General features: G+C 44.9%; 1 protein-coding gene across 6 annotated transcripts in view; it reads left to right on the forward strand.

Annotated features, from left to right (window-relative positions):
- Nucleotides 1–5,580: 5,580 nt before the first annotated feature.
- The window catches only part of LOC109641673 (SH3 and multiple ankyrin repeat domains protein 2-like), a 118,863-nt gene continuing 100,388 nt past the window's right edge, over nt 5,581–24,055 (forward strand). For 4 of the 6 annotated variants that reach the window (XM_069527651.1, XM_069527660.1, XM_069527662.1 and 1 more), the window contains exons 1-3: nt 5,581–5,729; nt 7,980–8,425; nt 15,956–16,022. In XM_069527651.1, the coding sequence (XP_069383752.1) occupies nt 16,011–16,022 (12 nt within the window). In that variant the 5' untranslated portion in view covers nt 5,581–5,729; nt 7,980–8,425; nt 15,956–16,010. Of the gene's footprint in view, nt 5,730–6,031; nt 6,164–7,979; nt 8,426–15,955; nt 16,023–24,055 lie in introns of those variants that run through there. The other 2 variants (XM_069527654.1, XM_069527656.1) reach the window with 2 other exon arrangements.

Below are 24,055 nucleotides of genomic sequence, written 5' to 3' on the forward strand. Positions count from 1 at the left end.
GCTTCACAGGGACGATGAGAACATGGATCAGCTCTACATTTTCATAAAATATGAAGTGTGGCAGAAGGTTTACTCTGAGTACTGTTTTCCCTCATATATATATATATATATATATATATATATATATATACTGTATAAACATTTCAGAATATAGGACGAGCGTGAATACCCCTTGTACATTTAAGGTCTTCTGCACCAAGGTCTTGCTTTTGCCTCCATCGCTCCTGTTGTTACTTTCATTTGCACCAAAGCAGTGAAACTGATTCACAATCACTTCCTTCATGGACAGATTGAACTTTAACTGACTTATACTCGTCCTCATTTCTTTGTATATGAAAAAATAATATTTACCTCCAACTGATTTTGTGCTGTTCCAGCTTCACTCGTGATCTTTTTGTACAAAGCTTTTTTCTGAGTGAGGCTCTACAATAAAGATTCTGTTTTTCTGTGAAACAAGTGCAAAGATACTCCGGTTCATTCATCTGCAGATATAAACATGTCAGTTTTTATTGTCTCTATGATTCAGATATTTATGATCAGAATAAGGAGAGAGAGAGAGAGAGAGAGCTGCCCTCACTCCTCTCCTCTCCCTGTCAACAACACAAGCTCAATGCATGATGGGACATATTGTTTGGTTAGTGACCGATGGTCGTACACTATATTTCACGATGCACAAAATAATAAAACATTCAGACTTATATATATATATATATATATATATGTATAAACACATGTATATGGACGCAGGGCTTTAGCCAGCACTTTGTCCACCATCATGTGAATCCTGCAGGGGGCAGTAAAAACTTACTAGGGATCATTTAAAGATTGGAATTAACCCCAAAAGTCTCCTCAAACGCTCCTTGTCAACCTGGTTCGGATCTGGTAGAGGAAATCGTTCAGACAGGATTCTAATAAAAGAAGAAACCGTCTGCACCTCCCTCCCTCTCTCCCTCTCTCTCTCTTGCTTTGGCTTTCTTTGTCTCTCGACCAGTCCTCCAGTTGTTGGTGACCCAGTTGCCTCCATCAACCGAGGAGGGGAACCGAAGGAGTGGGAGAAAAAGTACGGGGAGGAGGTGGAGGTGAGAACATGTGGGCTATGATTTATGTTGTTTCAGAAATGGAGTGAGGGATGGAGGGATGGAGGGATGGAGGGCACCTGTGATGTGTGCCGGTGGAGAGGAGTGGGCTCCAGCTCTACAAACAGGCCTGTCGGCAGAAACACTGCAGCGATGATACGAGCCGGCGTCGGACGGAGACTCCGAGTGTTTCAGCTCTGAATCCGTCTGTGATGATGGAACAACATGAAGACGAGGTTTGATCCAGTGAAGGAAACTCCAGGACGGGTCGATGGGTTTTGTTCTGTCCAGGGCCGCGGTCAGGACTCTTCAGATAAATCAGCAGAGATACGATCATTCACCGTCCCACTCTGATCCTCCTGATTCCCACACGATCAATGACCAACAGTTCGATCCCACTTCGGTTCGATCTCAGGCCTTCAACCCACGGACATCACAGATCAGGACGGATTCTTTGTTATGTTGGAGATCTGCTCCATCTCGGTTTGCATGAAGCACTTTAGACTTTCACATGTTCAGTCCATCGGTATCTTCCAAACACAAAACATATTGTAGTGGTGAGTTCTTACTGTCAATACTCATGAGCAAGAAAATAAAAGTGAAATCACAAAACACAGCAATAAATCAGACTAAACCATCTCCACTGATTCTAGTCTCTCATATTTGTCTTTGTCAAAGTGTTGCACACTTTAAAACATCTTGTGTGGACCAATCAAGGCAATCAGCCACATCAAGCTCAGGACAACAACTACACAACGGAGAGCTTTGAGTGTTTGTCCTCCTCAAAGAACCAAGAAGAAGAAGAAGAAGAAGAAGAAGAAGAAGAGAGCTGAATATTAACTCAGATTTGATGATGAGACGTTGATGAGTTACAAAGAATGGAGACTTTAAATATGTCAGTGATGAAGATGATGATGAAGAGGATGAAGATGATGATGAAGATGACATGAACACCTATGGCTGCAGGTGTTTGTGTTTTCACTTCATCACTTTTCTCTTTCCAGTTTTTTTCTGTGTCCTACATAATGTCCCACTTTAGAATGAGGTCCTCTGTGTGTGTGTGTGTGTGTGTGTGTGTGTGTGTGTGTGTGTGTGTGTGTGTGTGTGTGTGTGTGTCTATCTATAGTTATGAGGACAGTTTTGGTTCTATACCAACATTGTGAGGACATTTTGTCTGGTCCTCAAAAATAAATAGGGTTCAGACTTGGTTCTAGGTTTAGGTTAAGGATTTATCTGTGATGGTTGAGGTCAGTGTGAAGGGAATGCATTATGTCATCGAGTGTATAACCATAGAGACGTGTGTGTGTGTGTGTGTGTGTGTGTGTGTGTGTGGCGGCCGCTCTGGAGCTGCATTGACCAACAAACGTGTCCTGATGACATCATCCTCCCAAGAGTGTGGTCAAATCCCATCATGCACCTGGTACCTGGTCATGTGAGCAGCACCATGTTTCTGCGTTAATGACCTCACGTGCTCCACTTCAGCATCTTTTCCACACGTCCCCGTACAACATGCATGCCCCCCCCCACCTCCCCCCTACATGGTTCATTAGTTGCCATAGCAACAAGGTATTCCCCCGGCTGCCAGCTCGAGACCCTCAACTCGTTGATCCGTCCACAGCAGAGCAGTCCAGTGTTCATGAGGATATTTATACTCTGAGGAAGACGAGCTGACGGCAGTGAGACAGGACTTTTGGGAAGAAGCCGGATGTGAAAACTGTTTTTAAAAATCAGCAGCTCGGTTTTAAAAACGTCTCTGAAGTAAAGAAAAATCTGCTTTCATCAACATTTCTGCTGCTGAGACGGAGAATAAGATACTTTAATGAAATATTATATATCATTTATAAATAAATATTTTTGCTCAATGTTGCCGCTCAGCTGTTTTCAGTAAACACACGCAGGGTCCAGGTCGATGGCTAATAGACGGAAGTTAGTGATGAGGAAAGATAACTCACTCCCATCTTCAGCCATGATGTCCTGCTTATTATTATTAATAGATTATAACCAGACGTTTGTTTTATTGTGATTTTGTCTTTTGCATGAACCTGTTTGAATTTGTAACTACACTGCATTTGTTTTCTGTTTTGTGTCTGTGAAGCACTTTGTAAATCCTATTAATAATAATATTAATAATAACATTAATAATAATAAATCCACTTTATTTAAATGCTTCTCAAGACAAACGTTGAAAAAAGGAGGAAAAATAAATAAAAACAGTTTGAAGATCAAACTCTGATCCAATCAGAGTGGGCAGGTCACATTAGACCCCGCCTCCTGTTGCAGCAGCATCACAGAATGCTGCAGTCGACCGTTACATCAAGGGAATAAGTTACACTCTGTACTTTTATATTTTATACTTCAAGTATTAAAAAAGATCAATAAAGCGAGCGAACACATTGAGGACGAGGTTCTTCACTGAATCTGGGTTCCTCAGCTCGGCCTCCATCACATCATCCGTCCGCTGAGCTCAGCGTTAAAGAGAAAGAAAACGTCGAGATACAACACGGGAGTAAAGTCTCCTCATAAATCATGCTCTGTCTGAATATTCTGTCCGATGGTGAAGAGACGAGGAAATCTGTCGGGACTCGTCAGAATCAGAAGCCTCAGACGAGCTCCTGCTTTAAATCAGCTTCTTGTGAAGAACCAGAACTTATTTTTATTCTATTATTACTTTTGACTTACGACCACTTTAATTTAATATTAGTTTTTTGTCCCACTTCTCTCTGTTATCTCTGGGAGGCACCGGTTCTGTATTCACTCCAGATACACTTTGTATTTGTATCTTTACTTCTACATCGTCAGACTTAATACTCTTGTTTTATTCCGCTGTGCTTTGTCATATTATCTTTATCATACTATTATTATTATAATTATTGCACCTTTAAATGTTTCCTGCACATGATCTCTGTGAACTCTGACTGTAAACCTGTGAAATGATTCCAGTTCAAACAGCAGAGGAACATTCAAAGTGTGGAGACGGTGAATAACTCAGCAGCACAAGCAACTTTCCATAATCTTGAATTCCACATCTTAATTGTTTATTTACAGACGTACGAGGGCGCCGGATGAAGAGGGTGGAGATCCTCCTGCTAATTACCTTCTTTCTCCCTCAGATTACGCCGGCTCGCTCTCACTGGTTTTCTCGCCCTGCAGGAGTTTCTCCAGAATGAAAGGACGATGTATCATCATAACAACAATAACAACAATCTTTCATTTCCTCTCCTGCCTCTGAGAATAATGAGCGGTGAATACGTTTCAGACTGAAGCTGCGGAAACAGCTGATCTCTCTTCAGAGGCAGGTTCTGCAGGAAGTCATCGAACCAGGGTTTGTTTGTTTCTTTGTTGAGCCGCTCACATCCTCCTGCTCTGTGGCTGAAGCACTCGTCTCGTCTGAAAGGTTACTGCTGCAGAAATAAATCTTCACTTAACGACACAGATTCAGTTTGTGTCCTCTCCTTCCTCTTCAAAAGGTCGTGACCTTTGTTGACGTCTGTCTGCGTTAGGCTGGAAGAAATTTCATGCACATGAATCTGAAGTTCTGTGAGAAGCTCAGAATCTTCCCCTGCTCGATGTTCTCGATCTAAAGGTTCCACAACGATTCACGTTCTCGTTTAATATCTGCACGATGAGGCCAAAAGTATGTGGACACCTGAATGTCTCCAGTGTCTCTGTGACGTCACCTGAGGGTTCGTCTGTCCACTCACTGTCGGCACAACCATCAGGGGCTGTTTGGGTTCAGCACCTTGCCCGAGGACACTTCAGCAGGCAGAATGGAGGAGACTGGGAATCGAACCGCCGACCCTCTGGCTACTCTTCCCTACTACTACTCTACCTGATCAGAGACATGAGCAGTTGAACGTCAGTGTGATACAAACTAGCTGCTGACATGGAGGAGACAGGGTTTATGAGCTGTACGTCAGCCAGCCACCAGGAGGCGACCTCCTCTATTTTTTAAATAAACTTATATAAAATATGAACCTCAGGTAAATCTTCTGCAGCCACGTGAGGTCGTGAAAGTGAGAGTACAGGACGTTAATGATGAATCTCTCAGAGTATCTGTCCTCCATCTTCATTCACACTTTATTCTGAAAGTCTGTCAGGTGGTTTCAGTGGAAACTCCGCCCCTCCGGGAAACTCCGCCCCTCCGGGACTCACAGGTGACGACTTCAAGCGCTCCAACGCAACGTGACCGGAAGTGTGTGTGAGTGTGTGTGTGTGTGTGTGTGTGTGCGTGTGTGTGTGTGTGTGCGTGCGTGCGTGTCTCTGTGTGTGTGTGTGTGTGTGTGCGCGTGTGTCTGTGTGTTAGTGTGTGTGTCTGTGTTAGTGTGTGTGTCTCTCTGTATCTGTTAGTGTGTGTGTGTGTGTGTGTGTGTGTGTGTGTGCGCGTGTGTATGTGTGTTAGTGTGTGTGTCTGTGTTAGTGTGTGTGTCTCTCTGTATCTGTTAGTGTGTGTGTGTGTGTGTGTGTGTTAGTGTGTGTGTCTCTCTGTATCTGTTTGTGTGTGAGTGTGTGTGTGTGTCTGTGTTAGTGTGTGTGTGTGTGTGTCTGTGTTAGTGTGTGTCTCTGTGTTAGTGTGTGTCTGTGCCTGTGTGTGTGTGTGTTCAGGCCTCCAGTGATGATCAGACACAAACTACATTGTGCTACAGTGCTCAGCAGGTGAGGTTCAGGTGTGTATGTATTTATGTGTGTGTGTGTTTGTTTGTGTGTGTGTGTGTGAGTTAGTGTGTGTGTGTGTGTGTAGTGATGTCCTCTGTAAATGATTTGTGTGAATGTGTGTTTGTGTTAAACTCCTTCAGCAGCTGTAACAATGAGATGTTGTAGAAACTGACGGATCAGAGAGACTCCCTGTTGAGACGCTCTCACTCAAAGCTTCAGTGTCTGGACGAAGTCTTTTCTAAATCCTGCGAGTGGATGAGAGTCGTTAGTGTCGTCATCAGTTGTAGGAGAGTGTGTGTGTGTGTGTTGTGCGACGTGTCTCAGGAGAATTCCAGATGTTGCTGAAGAACGAGTGAAGGTTTGTTTGAATCCAGGAACTTCCTCTGAGGAGTTCTTGAAGCTGTCGCTCTGCAGATCAACATCACGATGGACGTGTGAGTTCTCACTACTTCCTGTTCATCATCCATCCATTTAAAATGACGTCACATCTTTTCACTCCATCTGCAGCCTGATGACGGAACCTGTGGGGGCGTGGCTACGAGGTGAAACCCCTGCTAGCATGAATGCTAACATCAGTGGGTTACAAACTCTCGTCGTTGTTCCGACTTCGGTTTGTTCGTATGTTTTAGAGTCGTGAAGATCGAGGACGCTTTAAACAACTTGTTGTCTTTGTGAGTTTAGAGCGTTTTGATCGACGATGTTGACATGATGAGGTGTGAAAACATCTGTATCCTATCTAAACTGATGTTAGGAGCATGTGAGAGAGAAACAGTTTGAGATACAAGTTTAAACAAGTTTAAGATTAAGATTGAACAAGTTTAAGATTAAGATTGAAAAAGTTTAAATTTAAGATTGAACAAATTTAAGATTAAGATTGAAAAAGTTTAAGATTGAACAAATTTAAGATTAAGATTGAAAAAGTTTAAGATTGAACAAATTTAAGATTAAGATTGAACAAATTTAAGATTAAGATTCAAAAAATTTAAATTTAAGATTGAACAAGTTTAAGATTAAGATTGAAAAAGTTTAAATTTAAGATTGAACAAATTTAAGATTAAGATTGAAAAAGTTTAAGATTGAACAAATTTAAGATTAAGATTGAACAAGTTTAAGATTAAGATTGAACAAATTTAAGATTAAGATTGAACAAGTTTAAGTTTAAGATTGAACAAGTTTAAGATTAAGATTGAAAAAGTTTAAGATTAAGATTGAACAAGTTTAAGAAACATCAGTAACATATATTTAGAGCAGATTATAAATCCTGTTCATTGCTTCAGAAGCTGCTGTTTGTCCATGACTCTGACGACACAGCTGAACTTTTCTTTTTTAAGAAACACCGTCACGTCATCAGTCGTTGGGGGCGTCGTCCAGGGCACAGGTGAAACAGTGGAGGGGGGGGGTTGTTCTTCTATCACCACACGGTCGATTCCCTCACATCGCTCAGTGTGAGCAGCTGGAGCACGAACACAGGTTTTAAACTGATCCAGAGTCTGAACCCTGTGAATCCTGTCGCAGCTCAACACTCGGACTCGTGTGGTTGTTTTGGGACCGGGTGTCTTTGAGTGTTGAGCTGCTGACAGCTGATTTTAATGAGAAATAAAAATCACTGTGCACAAACCAAACCCTGGAACTCAGAGGTTGGCTCGCCCCCCGGGGCAGAGCCGGCTGTTGGTCTGGCTGCCTGCCGCTGTTGCCATGATCCACATCCCATCCCAGTAGTGTAGTGTGGTTGTCATGGTAATGGCCCGGTTTTTTTGCAGGGGGCACGATAGTCTCCAATATTTCCGGGAAGCTCACAGAGAGCGAGAGGAAGTGAAGGTGAGAGAGGACGTCATCTGTCAGACAGACAATACCTGCTCAAAGGACATATATATATATATGAACAGTATATATATATATATATACTGTATATATGTTATATATATATACTGTATATATGTTATATATATATATATGAACAGTATATATATATATATACACACACATATATATAACATATTTACCTTCCTATAGATCACATTAAGAACCAACCAGAACCATGATCATCAATCATTTACAGTTGTTGATCATCACCTCCTCCCATCATCCAACATCCACCTGTCCTTTTTGGGGGGGAGGTGCTCTCTTGGTGTCTCTAATGACCGCCCCTCTCCTCTCCTCTCCTCTCTCCCTCCTCTCCCCCTCCTCTCTCCCCCTCCTCTCTCCCCCTCCTCTCTCCCCCTCCTCTCTCCCTCCTCTCTCCCCCCTCAGGCTCGCCTCTCCTCGGTGTCTTCCTCCGCCTCGTATTGAATTTCAGCGGCAGCAGTCGGGTTTCTCTGCGGGAGGATCAGGTTCAGAAGGCGCCTCCTCTCTCCGTCCTCACCCCCTGTGTGTACCCGCCCCTCGCCGCTCTCCTCCGGCCCGTCACCTCCCTCCTCTCCCTCCTCTCCTCCTCACCTCCTCTCCCTCCGTCCGCAGAGCCGCACTTCACGGTGGAAGTTCCCCGGAGCTGGTGCGCGCTGCGCGGGGCGCACGGAGGGTCGGAGGCATGAAGCGGGTTTAGGAGACAAGAGGAGAGAAAGAGGAGACAAGGAGATAAGAAGGAGAAGAAGAGGAGAAGAAAAAGAGGAGAAGAAGGAGAAGGAGAAGAAGAGGAGGAGAAGAAGGAGAAGGGATAACAGACTCTGACTTTACAGGATCCGGGGACGACGACCAAGGTGAGTCCGGAGCTTCAGTTACTTTTTAAACCACCAGAGAAACTGTTGGATTATTTCCTCTGGTGATGAACTGATCGTCTCTTGATGAGTCGCAGTTATTTCTCGTGTTGACCCGCAGCCGCTCAAACCCTCATCCTCATCCTCAGGTTCAGTTTCAGATGTTGGGGCCAAATCTTTTTATAAAGTGAAATTAATGGTTAATGATATAAATCTTTAATTAAGAGCAGTTTAACATGTGCTGAAAACTGAGGCATTAATATTCAGGTGATTAATAAGCTCAGTACCAAAGACTGATGAGTCTCTATTGTAAAGTATTGATTCCAGGAGGTGCACAGGTCCGTGTGTGTGCGTGTGTGCACGTGTGTGTGCGTGTGTGCGCGTGTGTGCAGTAAAGCTGACTGGACGTTTTCTCCCATGTTCATTGCAGGTGTAACTAATGATGATGTTAAAGCTCTGCAGTATTTAATGGATCAGATCTTGTGTTAACTGAAGCGTAAAAATGTTCAGGACTCTGAATGGTTGAAAAGTTCCTGCAGGTCGGTTCTTCTGCTCTCGGCTTTTATCACCAGCTCCTCCACAAGTGTTGATTGAAGAGAAATGAACTGATGAATTGACGAGTGGATGAGAGTGATTTTCTCCTGCTGACGGAGAAACTCTGGTATCTGCTGTAGAAACCGTGTGTGGTTAACATGCGAGTCGTGAGGTGACAGTCTCTCACTTTGAGCTCCAGTCAGGGGTTTAATCTCTCACCACAAGTGATCAGATCATTAATGAAGAGGTGTTCGTCCTGAGGCTGCTGCTGTCCAGCTCAAGCAGTTCAATCATTGATTGGTGGATTCAAATCAATTCAAAAGATTCGTATATGAAATATGAAGGTTGGTTTTAATTGGGTTTTCGGCAGCTGACATTTAATAAGACTCACGTGATCAACGATTGGTCGTGATCGTCCTGAAGAACCAAACAGCTGCAGGAGGATCGACACCAGCTGAGGGGATCTGTCCCAACCTGGCAACCCAGATGTGTCTCTGATCAGTGACTTAAAACAAGTTGAGTCAGATATTTTCAAAACTGTTTTTATCTCCACGATCCTTCACCTCACGAAGTAGCCGTTACTGACGAGCGATAAAAGATCTCGATGTCTCAACTGCGTGATCTGTAATTTGCTGCCACTAGGTGTCTCTAAATCACTCTAACGTTTGCTCAGCTTGTTTCTCTGAAAACTTCAGATCCGAGTTAAAAAACACCAGGATCTAAAAAGTTTATCGTAGAAATGTGACTTAAACTGGATAAAGTGTGACTTTTGACTCTTTGGACAAACACAACACTGACATGTGCACAAAGAGGATATGACGCCACCTATAGGCAACCAAGTGAAATGTTACCTTTATTAAAAGTACAGATTCCTGCAGGTTTGAAAACTTAACGTCAGGTCGATTTTACACGTTGTAATGAGGTCGAGTTACAGATTGAACCTTTGACTTCATGTCTTTAATATCTTACGTTCCTGATGTTGTCTCACTTTTAAAAGACTCTTCTTCTTTTGAAGCGTCTGTGTTTAAGCATAAGTTAGTTTCAGCTGCATTCGGAGCTCGGCACCTGCTTCATGACTGGTCTCCACTTGTTGAGTCTGTTATTGCGAAGCTATTTTTACTGTGATATTTGAGCGGATGAGACGTGGATTAGTTCGGTTCATGTGAGACACAGAGTTTCCTGGTGCAGGTGAACCAACAGAGATTTGTTGTGTTGTAGAGCGAAGGAGATTCTTCTGTGGTGACTCGAGTCTTCAGGTAGATTAGTACCTGATGTCGTCCTGCTCTTGTCCTCGGGAACTCTGAAGGGAATTTCTTCAAAGATGTAACTGACGTTCATTCTGGTGGTTGAAGGTCAAGGTCACTGTGACATCATGATCTTGTGAATGTGTTATGTACCAAGAACATCCACAGGAAATTACATCACGTGTGACACGAACAATCACTGCTTGTCTCTGGCGTGATCAGAAAGGTCAAAGGTCTCTGTGACGTTGTGAACTTGTTTTCTTACGAACGCGTCAAGAGAATCGTTTCAAATTCGGCCCAGTTGTTCAGTGAGACTCTCAGAGGAAGTGATTCGATCAGGTTAGACTCTAATGTGATGTATGTCGACGGACACTGCACTGACTGGTGGAGGCAAACAACCTCAGGGCAGCAGCTCTGGAGACGGAGTCAGTTGATTGTGTGATCGAGAAAAAATGTCAATAGTCATGAAAAGCCCAACACAAGTTCTCAGTGTCAGTTATCGTCAGTTTTTCCAGAATTGAATGTTACAGAAATACAAATAGAAACAAGTAAGAAAATCCTCCAGTGAACGTTTTAATGTTGCTGCTCGATTAACGAGAGATTCATCATGAAAAGATGCTTTATCTTCATTTCCCAGCAGTTAATTAACCGGTTAATAGACTCGTCATTTCTCTTCACTGCTCAGATGAAAATCTGCTCAGCCTCAGTCAAAGCTCTTTTTCAAACTGGCTGTGGGAGGAAATTGTTCTGCCAACAAAGCGTCTGATTCGTTCTCTTTGAAAGCAAATAGAAAAGGCAGAGAACTGCTCCGTGTGTTTCTTTCTGCTTTATGGATTAACACACGTTTAGAGCGTGAATTCAAATCCACATGATGAAACCTCCGTTTAAAAAAACTGGAATATGTTGAGAGCTGGTGACTGACGCAGAGCCGGGACTTCATGAAACATTTCAGCTGCTGCTTCTCTTCGTCTGTGACACGTTGGTTAACGTCTGATTCCCCTGAAGCTCCTCGGTCACCAGCCTCCTGCTTCTGTTCCAGAGTCTCTGTCTCTCGTCAGGTCTCGATGTTAACGTGGATCCGTTCGCTCTCTTGGTTTCCTGGAAGCTGCAGAAGCTGATTCCTGCTGCTCGGTTCACTGAGGTGGAAACCTGGTGCTGATGTGAGCGAGGCCAGAGGTCAGAGGTCAGAGGTGACTCCTCAGCTGTTTTCGTTCTTCCAGTTTGTTGCTCTTCGGAGGGGGGGGGGGGGGGGGGGGGTTCAGGTTAAAGCAGCAGAAATATTCTTTACTTCCCTCCTTCCTGCGTCTGAAACTAGCTTGTTGGTTGGTGCCGGTGTAATTACGATATTACGACAAACGCTGTGGTGGGTGTAAGACCTCCCGACCACTTGGTGGCAGTAGGGCTCCTCTAAGCTGGTTTGTCAGCTGCCTGTAAATAAAGAAAGTTTTTATTCCTCACAGTAACTCTTGTGTTTTCTCTGAGACGGTTTCTCCGTCACGTTGTCGACCTCAGCTCATCAGACACTCGAGGCTCGTTAGTTTGGTTCCTAATTAGAGTCAGGGTAAGATGGTAGTTTAATATTTGATTGTTTAATGTCTCCTTTGTTTAGTTGGTCCTCAGAGTCGAAGCTGTTTTGATTTCACATTCATGCACAAATTAGCTGCTTGTCATAATTTAAATTAGTGTTCGAGCTAGAAATTAAATTAAAAAAGGGATTCAGCCAGTTTGAGTGTTGACGGCTCACGTAGGGAAACACTGAAGTCACAAAGCTCAGCCTTAGAGGTTAAACTAACATTTTGATGAATGAATTTTTTTAATTTGACAAAGTATTTTGATAGATTTTCAGCATCAGACGGGATGTTAGTGTGAAGGTAGAGGCCCACATTCATGAGGTTTTCATTTATTTACATAGATTTCTCTCCTATAGACTCGTTTATCCTCCATTAAATATAAAGCCGATGAGATTCTGTCCATTCTCTGGTGTTGAGTCGTTCTGGGAGGAAGAAACAGATAAATTCACCTTCATCACGATGAAGAGGAGAGGTCGAAACCCACTGCAGCTCCAGCCTCAAACCTCCGAGGAGCTCCGCCCTCTTCCTGCCCGCCATTTATCTCCGCTCTGATGATGAGGTCATCAAAGTTAATCTTGAGGACATCAGAGAGAGAGAGAGAGAGAGAATGTATATAGTGGACAATCTTTCTACATCATACTCTCTGATGATAAGGTTTATAATCTAACTTTAAATGGGACGTTCAGGTGTCATTACATTTCAAATCCAACTAAAACTAATAAACTACATTATTTAGATGACTCCACCTCTGTGGGTGGAGCCATGTTCCGAGTGTAACTGAAGCAAAGCAGCTGCGTTAAACCTTCTGCTTTGTTTCACTGAGGGCGCCTGTTACTTTAAGTGTGTGTGTGTGTGTGTGTGTGTGTGTGTGTGTGTGTGTGTGTGTGTGTGTGTGTGTGTGTGTGTGTGTGTGTGTGTGTTTGTGTGTGTACGTGTGTGTGTGTGTACACTCACAGGTCCGGCCTCGAGCTGCCGTCCCCCGGCGCGCTCCGTGCTCTCCTCCTCCAGACTCACCAATCACGAAGCCTCAGGCTGTCACACAGGACGCGAGGTCACAAAACCATGAAATCCGAGTTTGATTATAAAAACGTCTTCACACTAAACGCTCGTAAGCAGTGAGGTGGGTTTGCAGTCGCCATGGATACCCACGATATCACGAGCTCCGTTACTGGGGAGCCCGTCCGGCGGCCTCCTGAGGAGCCGGTGAGTCAGTAGGAGACCGGGCGTCCGTCTGAAATCTGTTTGTCTCACGTCCACTCTGCCTCCATGGATCTGATGAGAACTGGCTCCGGTGATTTCCGTCGAAGGTTTTATTGAAGGACGGACGTTCACGTTCTCTCGGTGCCGGGAGTCGGATAAAATGACCACGTGATCGTCCTGTATCTGAAGCTTCGTGTTTGATCCGTAGATTCATTCGATCTGTTGGTTTTAGTTTCACATTGTAATTCAGGGACTCAAGATCTTCCACCATCATTCTCGTTGTTTATATAAACTCAACCTGATAAGGAGCCGATAAGTTTTATAACCAAGGACGTTTCAAAATGAACTTCTCAGTTTGACCTGAAACAAATCTCACATATCTGCTCTGACATTTCTTATCGTCTGAGATTTTATTTAACTGATGACGACGTCTGGCTGTTTATCAGTGACGCTCACTTCTGTTTACGTTCTTTGGCCGATTTGACCTTTTTACTCTTTTATACTAATGAAGTCATGAGACTGTGTGTGTGTGTGTGTGTGTGTGTGTGTGTGTGTGTGTGTGTGTGTGTGTGTGTGTGTGTTTCAGTGTTTCCTCCCTCTCTGTTTCCTCCCTCAGTGTTTCCTCCCTCTCTGTTTCCTCCCTCACTGTTTCCCCCCTCACTGTTTCCCCCCTCTCTGTTTCCTCTCTGTTTCCTCCCTCTCTGTTTCCTCCCTCACTGTTTCCTCCCTCACTGTTTCCTCCCTCTCTGTTTCCTCACTGTTTCCTCCCTCTCTGTTTCCTCACTGTTTCCTCCCTCTCTGTTTCCTCACTGTTTCCTCCCTCTCTGTTTCCTCCCTCTCTGTTTCCTCCCTCACTGTTTCCTCCCTCAGTATTTCCTCCCTCTCTGTTTCCTCCCTCTCTGTTTCCTCCCTCTCTGTTTCCTCCCTCTCTGTTTCCTCTCTGTTTCCTCCCTCACTGTTTCCTCCCTCTCTGTTTCCTCTCTGTTTCCTCCCTCTCTGTTTCCTCACTGTTTCCTCCCTCTCTGTTTCCTCCCTCACTGTTTCCTCCCTCTCTGTTTCCTCTCTGTTTCCTCCCTCACTGTTTCCTCCCTCTCTGTTTCCTCTCTGTTTCCTCCCTCTCTGTTTCCTCTCTGTTTCCTCCCTCTCTGTTTCCTCCCTCTCTGTTTCCTCTCTGTTTCCTCCCTCTCTGTTTCCTCTCTGTTTCCTCCCTCTCTGTTTCCTCCCTCTCTGTTTCCTCTCTGTTTCCTCCCTCACTGTTTCCTCCCTCTCTGTTTCCTCTCTGTTTCCTCCCTCTCTGTTTCCTCACTGTTTCCTCCCTCTCTGTTTCCTCCCTCACTGTTTCCTCCCTCTCTGTTTCAGAATTCTATTGTTGTGATTTACGTTTGAATCACAAACGTGATGTCGACTGTAGAAAAAGCAGAACCAGTGATTTGTATTCCATCTTTGATCTTTGTGTGTTTGTTGTACTAGTCCCTGCCCCCTACACACACACACACACACACACTCTCACACACACACACACTCACCCGTCCTCGGAGAATTGAATGTGTGCAGGCGGTTGAATCAACAGCAGGATTACTGTGTAATCAGGTTCTATCAAACATTCATATTAGATGTGGTTATTACACAGGAAGCTCATATATTATGCATCAGCTCTAATTCCAGGTCAGAACCTCAGTGTGTTATTGTGCTGCAGGTTATCCTGTCATTTTATTGTGAAAGGTGTAAATGTTACAACAGTGAAACAAACAGAACCATAAACTCTGAGTTAACGAAACTGTTCATTAGAACAATTAAGTGGTAAAAGTAGAAGAAGTTTAATTTGGTGATATTTGAGTATTTCCTCACACAGCAGGAGATAAACTAAATAACCGGTGGCAGAATGAAAGTAAAACGTCTCTTCTCTCCGGGGAGCGGAGGAGAGGTGTTGATTGATTCTTTGTGTTTAACCTGTTTTACGATCATCAGTCGTCTCTGGAGTCTCCGATGAGACGAATCATATTCCACAACAACATTGTTTTAATGACTCACGCTCTGAGGTCTGTGTGAAAGAAGGAATATAATTAATAGTAATATTTGATAATGGCAGCTGAGTCACCACGACACGACTCTTGTACCAGATCCTTCAGGTTCGGTAAAGATGGCGGCTGTGGTTGTGCGTAAATAAACGTTTCCCTGAAGTCAGTGTCAGATTCTTGTCGAATGAGAAATCAACCTGGGTCCAAAATGTACAAATACTCTTGAAATCAGTACAGTAGATTGTCTCCACCAGCAGCCGGGACTCAGCGATAGAGGCTGACATGTTGTCTTATGGGGCAACAAGGAAAGTCCATGGAATGTCCACTGAACACGTCACATGCCTAATGGACATTTGTTTCTGCGTTGTGAGCGGGTTATTTTCAGAACGCCTCCAGACGATGCTTTCAGATCCTGTAGACTGATGAACTGAAGTTGATGGTCAAAGGTCAAAGGTCTCAGTTCAAGGTCATGAAACGTGGTTTGTGTCTGTTGAACATCTCGAGTCTGTCTTCTTCATCGTTTGACCAGTCGTCACTTGGACAAAGATGCATTGAGTAGATTTCTGTGGTCAGAGGTCAAAGGTCAAAGGTCATAGTAACTTCACACCGAGGTGAGTGCACTAGTTTCATACAAAATGTATTTGCTGTTGCAGTTTAGTTCTTTTTTAAACGCAGTCGCTCACATGTGTCTTTTATTTTGACATGTTACAACATGGAGAACACATGTCGGCTGCAGTGTACACACGCACACACACACACACACACACACACACACGCACACACACACACACTGTTGTAGCAGCTGCTGGGTCTCATGAACGTCTCTTCTCACTGTAGATATGAAATATTAAAGCTGATATTTTAAGGCTCCAATGATTTAATTTACGGTAGACATCTTTGTTTCCTTCCCTCCCTCCTTCCCTCTTTCCCTCCCTCTCTTCCTTCTCTTCTCTCCTCCCCACTCAGGGAGCCTGGGTGAAAGTGTGGAACCTCGTCCTGGAGCTTTACTCCTCTGGATGTTATGGCTGAAATGGTACGTAGGCTCAGCCAGAAGCTGAAATATAGTCGTGGTGAATAAGAGATATATATATATAAACACACATATATATATAAAGTCAACCTCATCAATTAGTAATATTGGCTAAAATACCTTAAAAAATCTTTAGTCTTTATTATATCTTAGTCTGAGTGAAATCTTCAGAATGATCTCGTTGTGCAGGAAGTTTTTCTCCACGTCTCCAGATTTGATTGTCTCTATCGCGGCAGGTTGCCGGGCTCCTCTTCCTGAATTTAAAATGTGACTGGATTGTGAGGCAACACGAGGACACGGTCTCTGGCTCTGAGGAGTGAAGTGAGTTGTCAGTCTGCTGCGGCTGGATGAGTCAACACTGGATTCGAACCTGTGTAGATCTGAGGCAGCATCGTTTCTTCTGCTCAACAACTTGACTCACACTTGAAAACAAATATTTCTACGACTCTGAAGCAGAAACATGAAATAAAAACCATGTCAGAGATGAAACCCTTTGATTTTTACTGTAGGTCCTCGCCTATGACCTCAGGGCAGCAGTAAAAACTCTAGAACGTTTTTTATTTGTGTTTTTTCTTCCGAGGCTGATGAACGAAGGATGGAGAGACTCAGTGGAGATGTTGAATCCTCAAAGTTTGTTTGTGTCCAATCAGGACCGAGACTCAGACCGCAGGAAAAGTGTCCTTAATCCTTTTAGCATGATATGAAAAAACTGCTGTGATCGGGTTTTAAAGATGTGAAAACCAAAAGTGGAGCCAAATCGTCTCGATCGCCCCCTGGTGGCTGGCTACAGTACACCTGATAAACGCAGCCTCCTCCATGTGAGCAGATACTTTCTGTCATTTCAGGTCGATGGTTCATGTTTCTGATCGGTTTGGTTTAAATGAGGTATTTGATCATGATTGACAGCTGATTGGTTAATTGCTTGTGTCAGTGGAACCTCGATCGCTGCTGCACGGACTCTGACTTCACATTCGCTGGCTCCGAACGTCAGCGTTCATATCTGTGGTATTTCGGTCTGAACTCCTGCGGTTTGGACACGAGCGAATATCTTGGAGCCTGAAAAAAAAATCATATTGTTGCGAGTGAGAAGTCCGGCTGCCTCGCGGGGTCACGCCGGGACACTTTCTGAGCCTCCTGCTTTAGCCGCGGAGCTTGAACAGCCCGCGCAGGGTTCGGATGTAAACGTGAAATGTTGAAAACTCCTGGAGGAAGCGTGTGAGGAGCTGAACGCAGCCTCTCTGAGCTGATAACTGAATTCACGGAGTCTTCTGCAGCAGCAGCATGTACGTGTTTGTCACAGTGTGTGTGTGTGTCTGTGTGTGTGTGTGTGTGTGTGTGTGTGTGCAGCTCCCTCCATCTCGGCCATTTATCACATGCGGTCTCATTGATTGTCTCCCCGTCGCTCTGCCTGCCAGTAATGGGACACTTTTCTCTGCTTGCCTCCAGCAGCAGCAGAAACTCAGCACTTTAACATATTTCTCTGAGCCGCTGCCAATTTCATCCTTCATTTTCTTCTGCATTTAGTCTCATTGTATGTTTTTTTTTTTTTCTTAGTTGCCACGGGATGTGCAGGAAGGGAGATTACCTATTGTTGCAGTTTCATTGTGAGTGTGATGAGTTGTTGTTCCTTTTTAATTGGGCTCATTTAGTCCGGACCCAGATGGCTGCTAATACAAGGAACCGAGCGCGGAGAGTCTGAGAGGCAGATGACAATATGACGCTTAGAGATAAAAATGGGACAAGGAAAAAATCCTAAAGGTTGTGTGTGTGTGTGTGTGTGTGTGTGTGTGTGTGTGTGTGTGTGTGTGTGTGTGTGTGTGTTGGAGAGGATGTTCAAGTTTTTAAGTTTGCAAATAAGTCCACAGCCAAGTTTGCAAATTGGGCACCCAAAAAAAATAAAGAGAGATCGAGGGCACAAGTTCAGAGACGGAGCAGAGAATAAATCAAAGTGAGAAACTGAAAGTTCTGGTTCTGAGTCTCGGTCGTCTGCACCCAAAGGAGCGCTTGTTTTTAAACGGAAGTGAAACCCAGGAGGAGTTTATAACGTGATGTTTGTGTGTCTGAGGTGTTTCAGTTCAGCTGATTCTGATTCTTTTGCGTTAGTTTGGACTGTGTTGTGTGAGACATAAATAAAACGCTGTGAAGAGGTTTTAACATCGGGCTCTCCGGTGTCGAGAGGTGGAGTAGGACCTCTCCCCCCCCCCCCCACCCCCCCTCCTGATATTAGCACCGCTCCACTTAGACTTTTATTCTCCGAGGAAAAGAGCAGCTCAGCCGGCGTTCTGCTTTTTGAGTCTCATTCCTTCTGGTCACGGTCGAGTAGGAGCAGCAGAAAATGGGTTGAACTGCTCCGACACCTCCAGAGTAGAATCGACCAGTTCTAATGGACTGAAGAGAAGCACTGTCCTGATTCTAATAAAATCCCAAACTATGAAAAAAGACGTTTTGCTGAAAGCTGGAATAAGATCCACAGACGCTGCGTGAGCTTGAACTGCGGACACGTTTCACTCAGGAGTTTGTTTGTTCACACATTAGTGACCTTTTTTATTTCAGGGGATTCAATGTGATCAATAAAAGCTTGAATGATAGAAAGACGTCGTTAACCTTCTGTTACTCATCAGGTGAATTATTCTGCTTTTTCAAAAGGTCATTTATGAGCAAATCAAGAGAATTTTAACTCAAAGTTTCTGTTCAGAACTTCAAGAGTCTGAAAACTGTGTTTCTTAGGATCCGATGTGCGTCTCTGGACTCTGTTGGCAGCAGCAGCGTAAAGAACACACCACTGCACACTGACCCACTTTCACTACATATAGGGCACATTAATAATTCATTTTCTATATGCTCCTGCCCACGTGTGTGTGTGTGTGTGTGTGTGTGTGTGTGTGTGTGTGTTTGAATGAGTGATGGTGCTGTGGGTGTTGTTGGCCTTTAGTTTAATCAGGGAGAAGATCAGGTTTCACACATTCACTGTCAGTCGGTGATTCTGGTGCCGTCAACATCTGGCCCAGATGTTTGATTTCTTCACCTTTAAGAGTCGGATGTGGGCGACGTCTCGATTGCCCCCTGGTGGCTGGCTGCGGTACATGTCATAAACCTCCTCGTCCTCCATGTTAGCAAACTTCAAATTTAAACATCAGAGTGGACGATAAATGTTTGTCAAAGATGTTTCTGTCATTTCAGCTCGTTCTTAGCTCAGTGATGTTCGTTCACGTGTTTCTGATCAGTTTGGTTTATTAGTTATTTGATGATTTTAAAAACAGACTGAGACGTCATGATTGACAGCTGCTCAGTCTCAGATGTCAGAGACGGCAGCGTTTTATATCTGAGATATTTGAGCTTAAATTTTGCCCAAAAGGACAAAGTGGAACTTTATTTACAGTTTGTGGAATTGACCATGATTCTCCCTGATGATTCGTCGGAGGCCAGTTTATCTGACGTTTGTTCTTTTCCTCTTTTGCAATAATTGAAAACGATCCACGTAGATTGTGTGAGTGTTTTTGAACAGTCAGTCTGTTTGTGATGTGAAGCCGCAGCAGCAGGACGTGTTTGCTTTGCTTCCTGCAGGGTTTACTACAGATCCACTGAGAGAGAGTGTGTTCTGGTTTCAGTCCCACTCAGGAAACTCAGCCGTGAAAATACAACCTGTGATATGAAGAGGTCCTTTCTGAACTTGAACTCTTCATATTAAAGAGTCAGGAGGGGAACATGAAACTTTTTATTGTGAGTTTGAAATCGTGCAGGACTAAGTTGAAACTTTGGATCCATTTATCCGCCTCTGACTCATGAGATCAACGTTTTCTGTTCTGAGACAGGTCCTGCAATTAAATTTAAACAAAACGAAATTGACTTTTTTTAAACCTAAACGTAGAGAGAGAGAGAGAGAGAGAAAATTAAGTGTGTCGTGAGATAATTGGAATTTAGTCTGTGTGTGGCAGGAGTGTTGGAGTGTAAGCGTAACCCTGAGACACGGGGCGCGGACCCCACAACTACATGATGGTAAACCAGACCCTGCACGAGCTGAGAGCTCCGAGAGCGGACGGATAATGAGCCCAGGGTCCTTAAAGAAGCCAATTAGTCCTAATAAGCTACAGTTTCTGGCATCCTGGGGCTGGAGCTTATACTGTACCACACACACACACACACACACACACACACACACACACACACACACACACACTCTCTCTCCTGGCTCCGTCTCGTTTGTACATTACAAACACGTGCGCAGTCATTCACACCCGCTCCGCTGGATTCTTGCCTCTGGGAAGAGCTGGTTTGTTCCCTGGTGTCCGTGGTGACAATTATTGATCAGGGGACGTAGGCGGCTTCAGTTTGATCTCTCTGTCAGGAGGATTCATTACTCCACCATTCCAGTTAATGCAAACTGGGAACGTCTGAGGAGGAGGAAGAGGAGGAGGAGGAGGAATAACAATCAGAGCTTTCCTTCGTATCTGTAGCCTGACTTCTCCTGCACGGTTTGGATCTACTGACACGGTTCTGTTCCACTTCCTGATTGAATCAGATTAGAGAAAGCTTACAACTGCCAGGGGCCCCGACCCCGAGCAGAGAGGGGCCCTGAGCAGAGAGGGGCCCCCAGAGAATGGCTGATAACGTGGAGGCTGAATCGTGGGTCAGGGACGAGCTCGTTAAGTTTATTATCTCATGATTTGTTTTCACTTTCTTTACCAGCGAGAGAATGTTTGTTTAATTTTCACCAAGAGAATGAATCAAGGATCTCGAAACAAACACCGGACATATCTGTGTGTGAAGTCTGGTGTGGGGGTGAGCTCTGAATCTATTATATTTATTAAAACACATTTTGTCCTGAGAACCTTTTCTTCACTGCTCTGCCTGAATCACACTGAGTCCTCCGTGGCTTCCTGCGCTGTGGGAGCAGCACTCGTACAGTGTGATGACACTTTTGGGTGGATTTGACATTGCGTCGATGACATCGTTCATCCCCGAGTGTTTCGATCAGAGAAGCAGGAGAGAACGAGGAGTTTGTCGTTTTGCGTTCACACCTGCGGCTCAGGAGCCGGGATGCTCTTTGAGAGGCAGAAATCAGGGAACTTGTTCACTTTGAGTCTGATGCACAATATTTAATCATTTCTTTCAATCTGAGTAATCTCCTGATTTGATTTCCCTCCCTCGTTGTGTAACAGATAATAAATGTTGTCAGTAATCTGCAGTTGCGATCTCTGTGTTCATTGGCAGCACATTCACGTTTTTCTCCTCTCGCCGGTTTCTGCCTCCATCCTAGAATCTAATTGGGGCGACTGGTTAATAGCTTTGCAGGCGGCAATTGTACGTACAAAATTGAGATAAGGCCCCGATGATTGCTTTCATTTAAGGGGCTGCCACTTAGCTCGCAGAGAGACTTGTGCCTCCTCTCCCATCGAGACGTGCAGGGGCACAAGAAAAAGCAATTTCACAGCACGACGTCCACGTGAGCGGGAAGAAGTGAATGAAAATGAACAACAGGAGTCGCAGAGTGTAGAAGGTGATGAGCCGCTCATAAAACGCACACAAACAAAGAGCGCTTCCCCCGTTTCATCCAGGCCCTGCTCTGAAAGGGAAGAGATAAAGTGCAGAACAACCTGGATTCCCCACAATCCCTCTCGGCTGCAGAGCGAGGAGGTTTGTAACGGTGGCCAAGTGTGTTTTGTGACCGGTGCCATTGTGGAGTGTGATATAGTGAGACGCAGATGTGTGAGATGCTCTGTCTTATCTGCCGGGAGATGCGGGCGAATGGAGCCTCCGGGGAGGTCGCACACAAAGGGAGGACGGTTTTATCACTTCGACCGTTATCAGGCTCTCTTCCATTTGTTTGGTCTGAGCCTCTGCGTCGTTACTGAGGAGGCTGCAGCCGGCTGGCGTCTGACTCGGGAGGTGCCAATAACAATTACTGGTCAAATGTTATGGCTGCTCCGCACCGAGAGGCATTCACAGAAAGGTTAGAGACCAGCTCCGTGACTGGAGGGTCAGGAATCTCGTTAAGTTTCCTTCTGGCAAAGGAAATGAGCAAAACATCCCACTGAGAATATGTCCGCACCACGACGGCTGAACTTAAGAAACGTTTTCACTCTCGGCCACAAAGTGCCGTCACTTTTCCACACATCAAGATAAAAAATCTAAAAACACTTTGCTCACGTCGTAACGTGAACCAGCAGAGTGAAGACGAGTCCCGAGCTGCAGCCGGCTGCGTCGAGCTGAAGCATTCAGACACGGATTGCCTGATAAATACGTTGACACGTAAAGACCACGCGAGGAAACAGACGGAGTCAGTTTTCTGTGCTTTGACAACTAAAGGTCAGAAAATCATGCAAATAGAAAATCTAACCTTTCCAGATGAAAACGTGATTTTCTGTTTATTTTCTTAAATCAGTAGAATCGGCTCCACGGGGCCGGAGCTCGTGTTCTGCTACAGGGACTGTGACACACGTGACTTGGGAGGTGCAAGTTGATTAAAGCCATGACTGACCTCAGACCTGCACTGAAGTCCTGACGTGTTCCTGACGTGTTCCTGACGTGTTCCTGAGATGTACTGTATGTGAGGACAAATGTCTGAGTCAGAGTCTCTGGACATGTTCTGGATCTTCTCCTGTTTCTATCACGTGACGGACGTGAAACTGGAAGAACACAAATGTCTCAGGATGAAGAAGAGGAGGAGCCGAACACGTAGAGGACGAAGACGTCCACTTGGACAGACGAGGAGGTTCCAGATGTTTTGTGTTCTCCGTGCGATGGACTGAAGTTCATGTCTGACAGCAGCGTCAGTGTGTCACGGCGTCAAACACTTTTTTCTCACCTCTGAACCGGTCAGTGAATGTTTGGAGAGTGTGGTCGACCAATCAGAGGAGGTGTTACTGAGGCGTGTGGTCACAGTATCAAGAGTGAACATCAGATCACAAAGTTTATAACTAAACTGTAAAACATCAAACCTCAGTCACATTTACTTCTCATCTTAGTGTGAAAGCTGTTCGTCAGAGACATTGGTAAGATGATCGTCCTGCAGATGTGACGCAGGAGTCAAGTGCAGTAAAAATCACTGTTGAGCTGAATTTGACTTGAATCACTCGGCTGTCAGATCTCAAGCCTCGGATCAGAAGCAGATGAGAGTCGTGAGGAGAGAAGACGCAAAGTGTTGGAAGGAACGAACAAACACCAGCTCTGCCTCGTTCCTTCTTCACAGAAACACTGGTTTGATGTGAACGACCTCAGGCCTCCGCTCCGAGTTCTGTGTGGACACGTTCAGATCCTAAACCCCAGCTGTCGTTTCTACATCGATACTCTGGGGTCAGAAACTCCTCAACACACACACACACACACACACACACACACACATACACACACAGAGTCCAAACGAGTTACGAGGAGCCACCAGGCCTTTAGTTAATTAATTGTCACGCGTCTGCTTCTCAGGGAAATAAGTATCGAGTGTTGGAGGCAGAGCGAGAGAGAGAGAGGGGGAGAGAGAGTGAGAGAGAGAGAGTGAGAGAGAGAGTGAGAGAGAGTGAGAGAGAGAGAGTGAGAGAGAGAGAGAGAGAGAGAGAGAGAGAGAGAGTGACGGAGCAGATGAAAAGAGGAGAAACACACGATGGCCTGTTACGCTCCATTTAGACTCTTCTCTCAATTTGGAGGAACTCCGCCGTGTGTTGGCCTCTTTACTCCGTCTCTTCAGCCTGAGCGGTAAAGGAGGGAGGGCGACGGCGTTCATCGCGATGAGTCACAGAAGCACGGAGGGAGATTCAGCGAGGCGGAGGCCTGGGTGGGTGGAGTCACGTCAGCGTGGTTAATGACCAAGGACCAAGAAATAAAAACAAATCGAAGCGGAACGTTAAATCAAAGTGTTCGTGTGTCGGCAGAGGAGTGAACGACGTGTCTGATGTTTCCCATGTTAATGTGCGACCGTCCACGTTCATCTCCTCGAGCGTCGCCATCTTTGTTTACGTTGGTCCAGAAGAGTCAGAAAGCTCAGTCGGAGTCAGTGGTGCGCCCTCTACTGGAGGACAAGTGCGTTCCACACGCACATGTGGTGT

The sequence above is a fragment of the Paralichthys olivaceus genome, chromosome 1 (genome assembly GCF_024713975.1).
Source record: "Paralichthys olivaceus isolate ysfri-2021 chromosome 1, ASM2471397v2, whole genome shotgun sequence".
Classification (NCBI taxonomy): Eukaryota; Metazoa; Chordata; class Actinopteri; order Pleuronectiformes; family Paralichthyidae; genus Paralichthys; species Paralichthys olivaceus.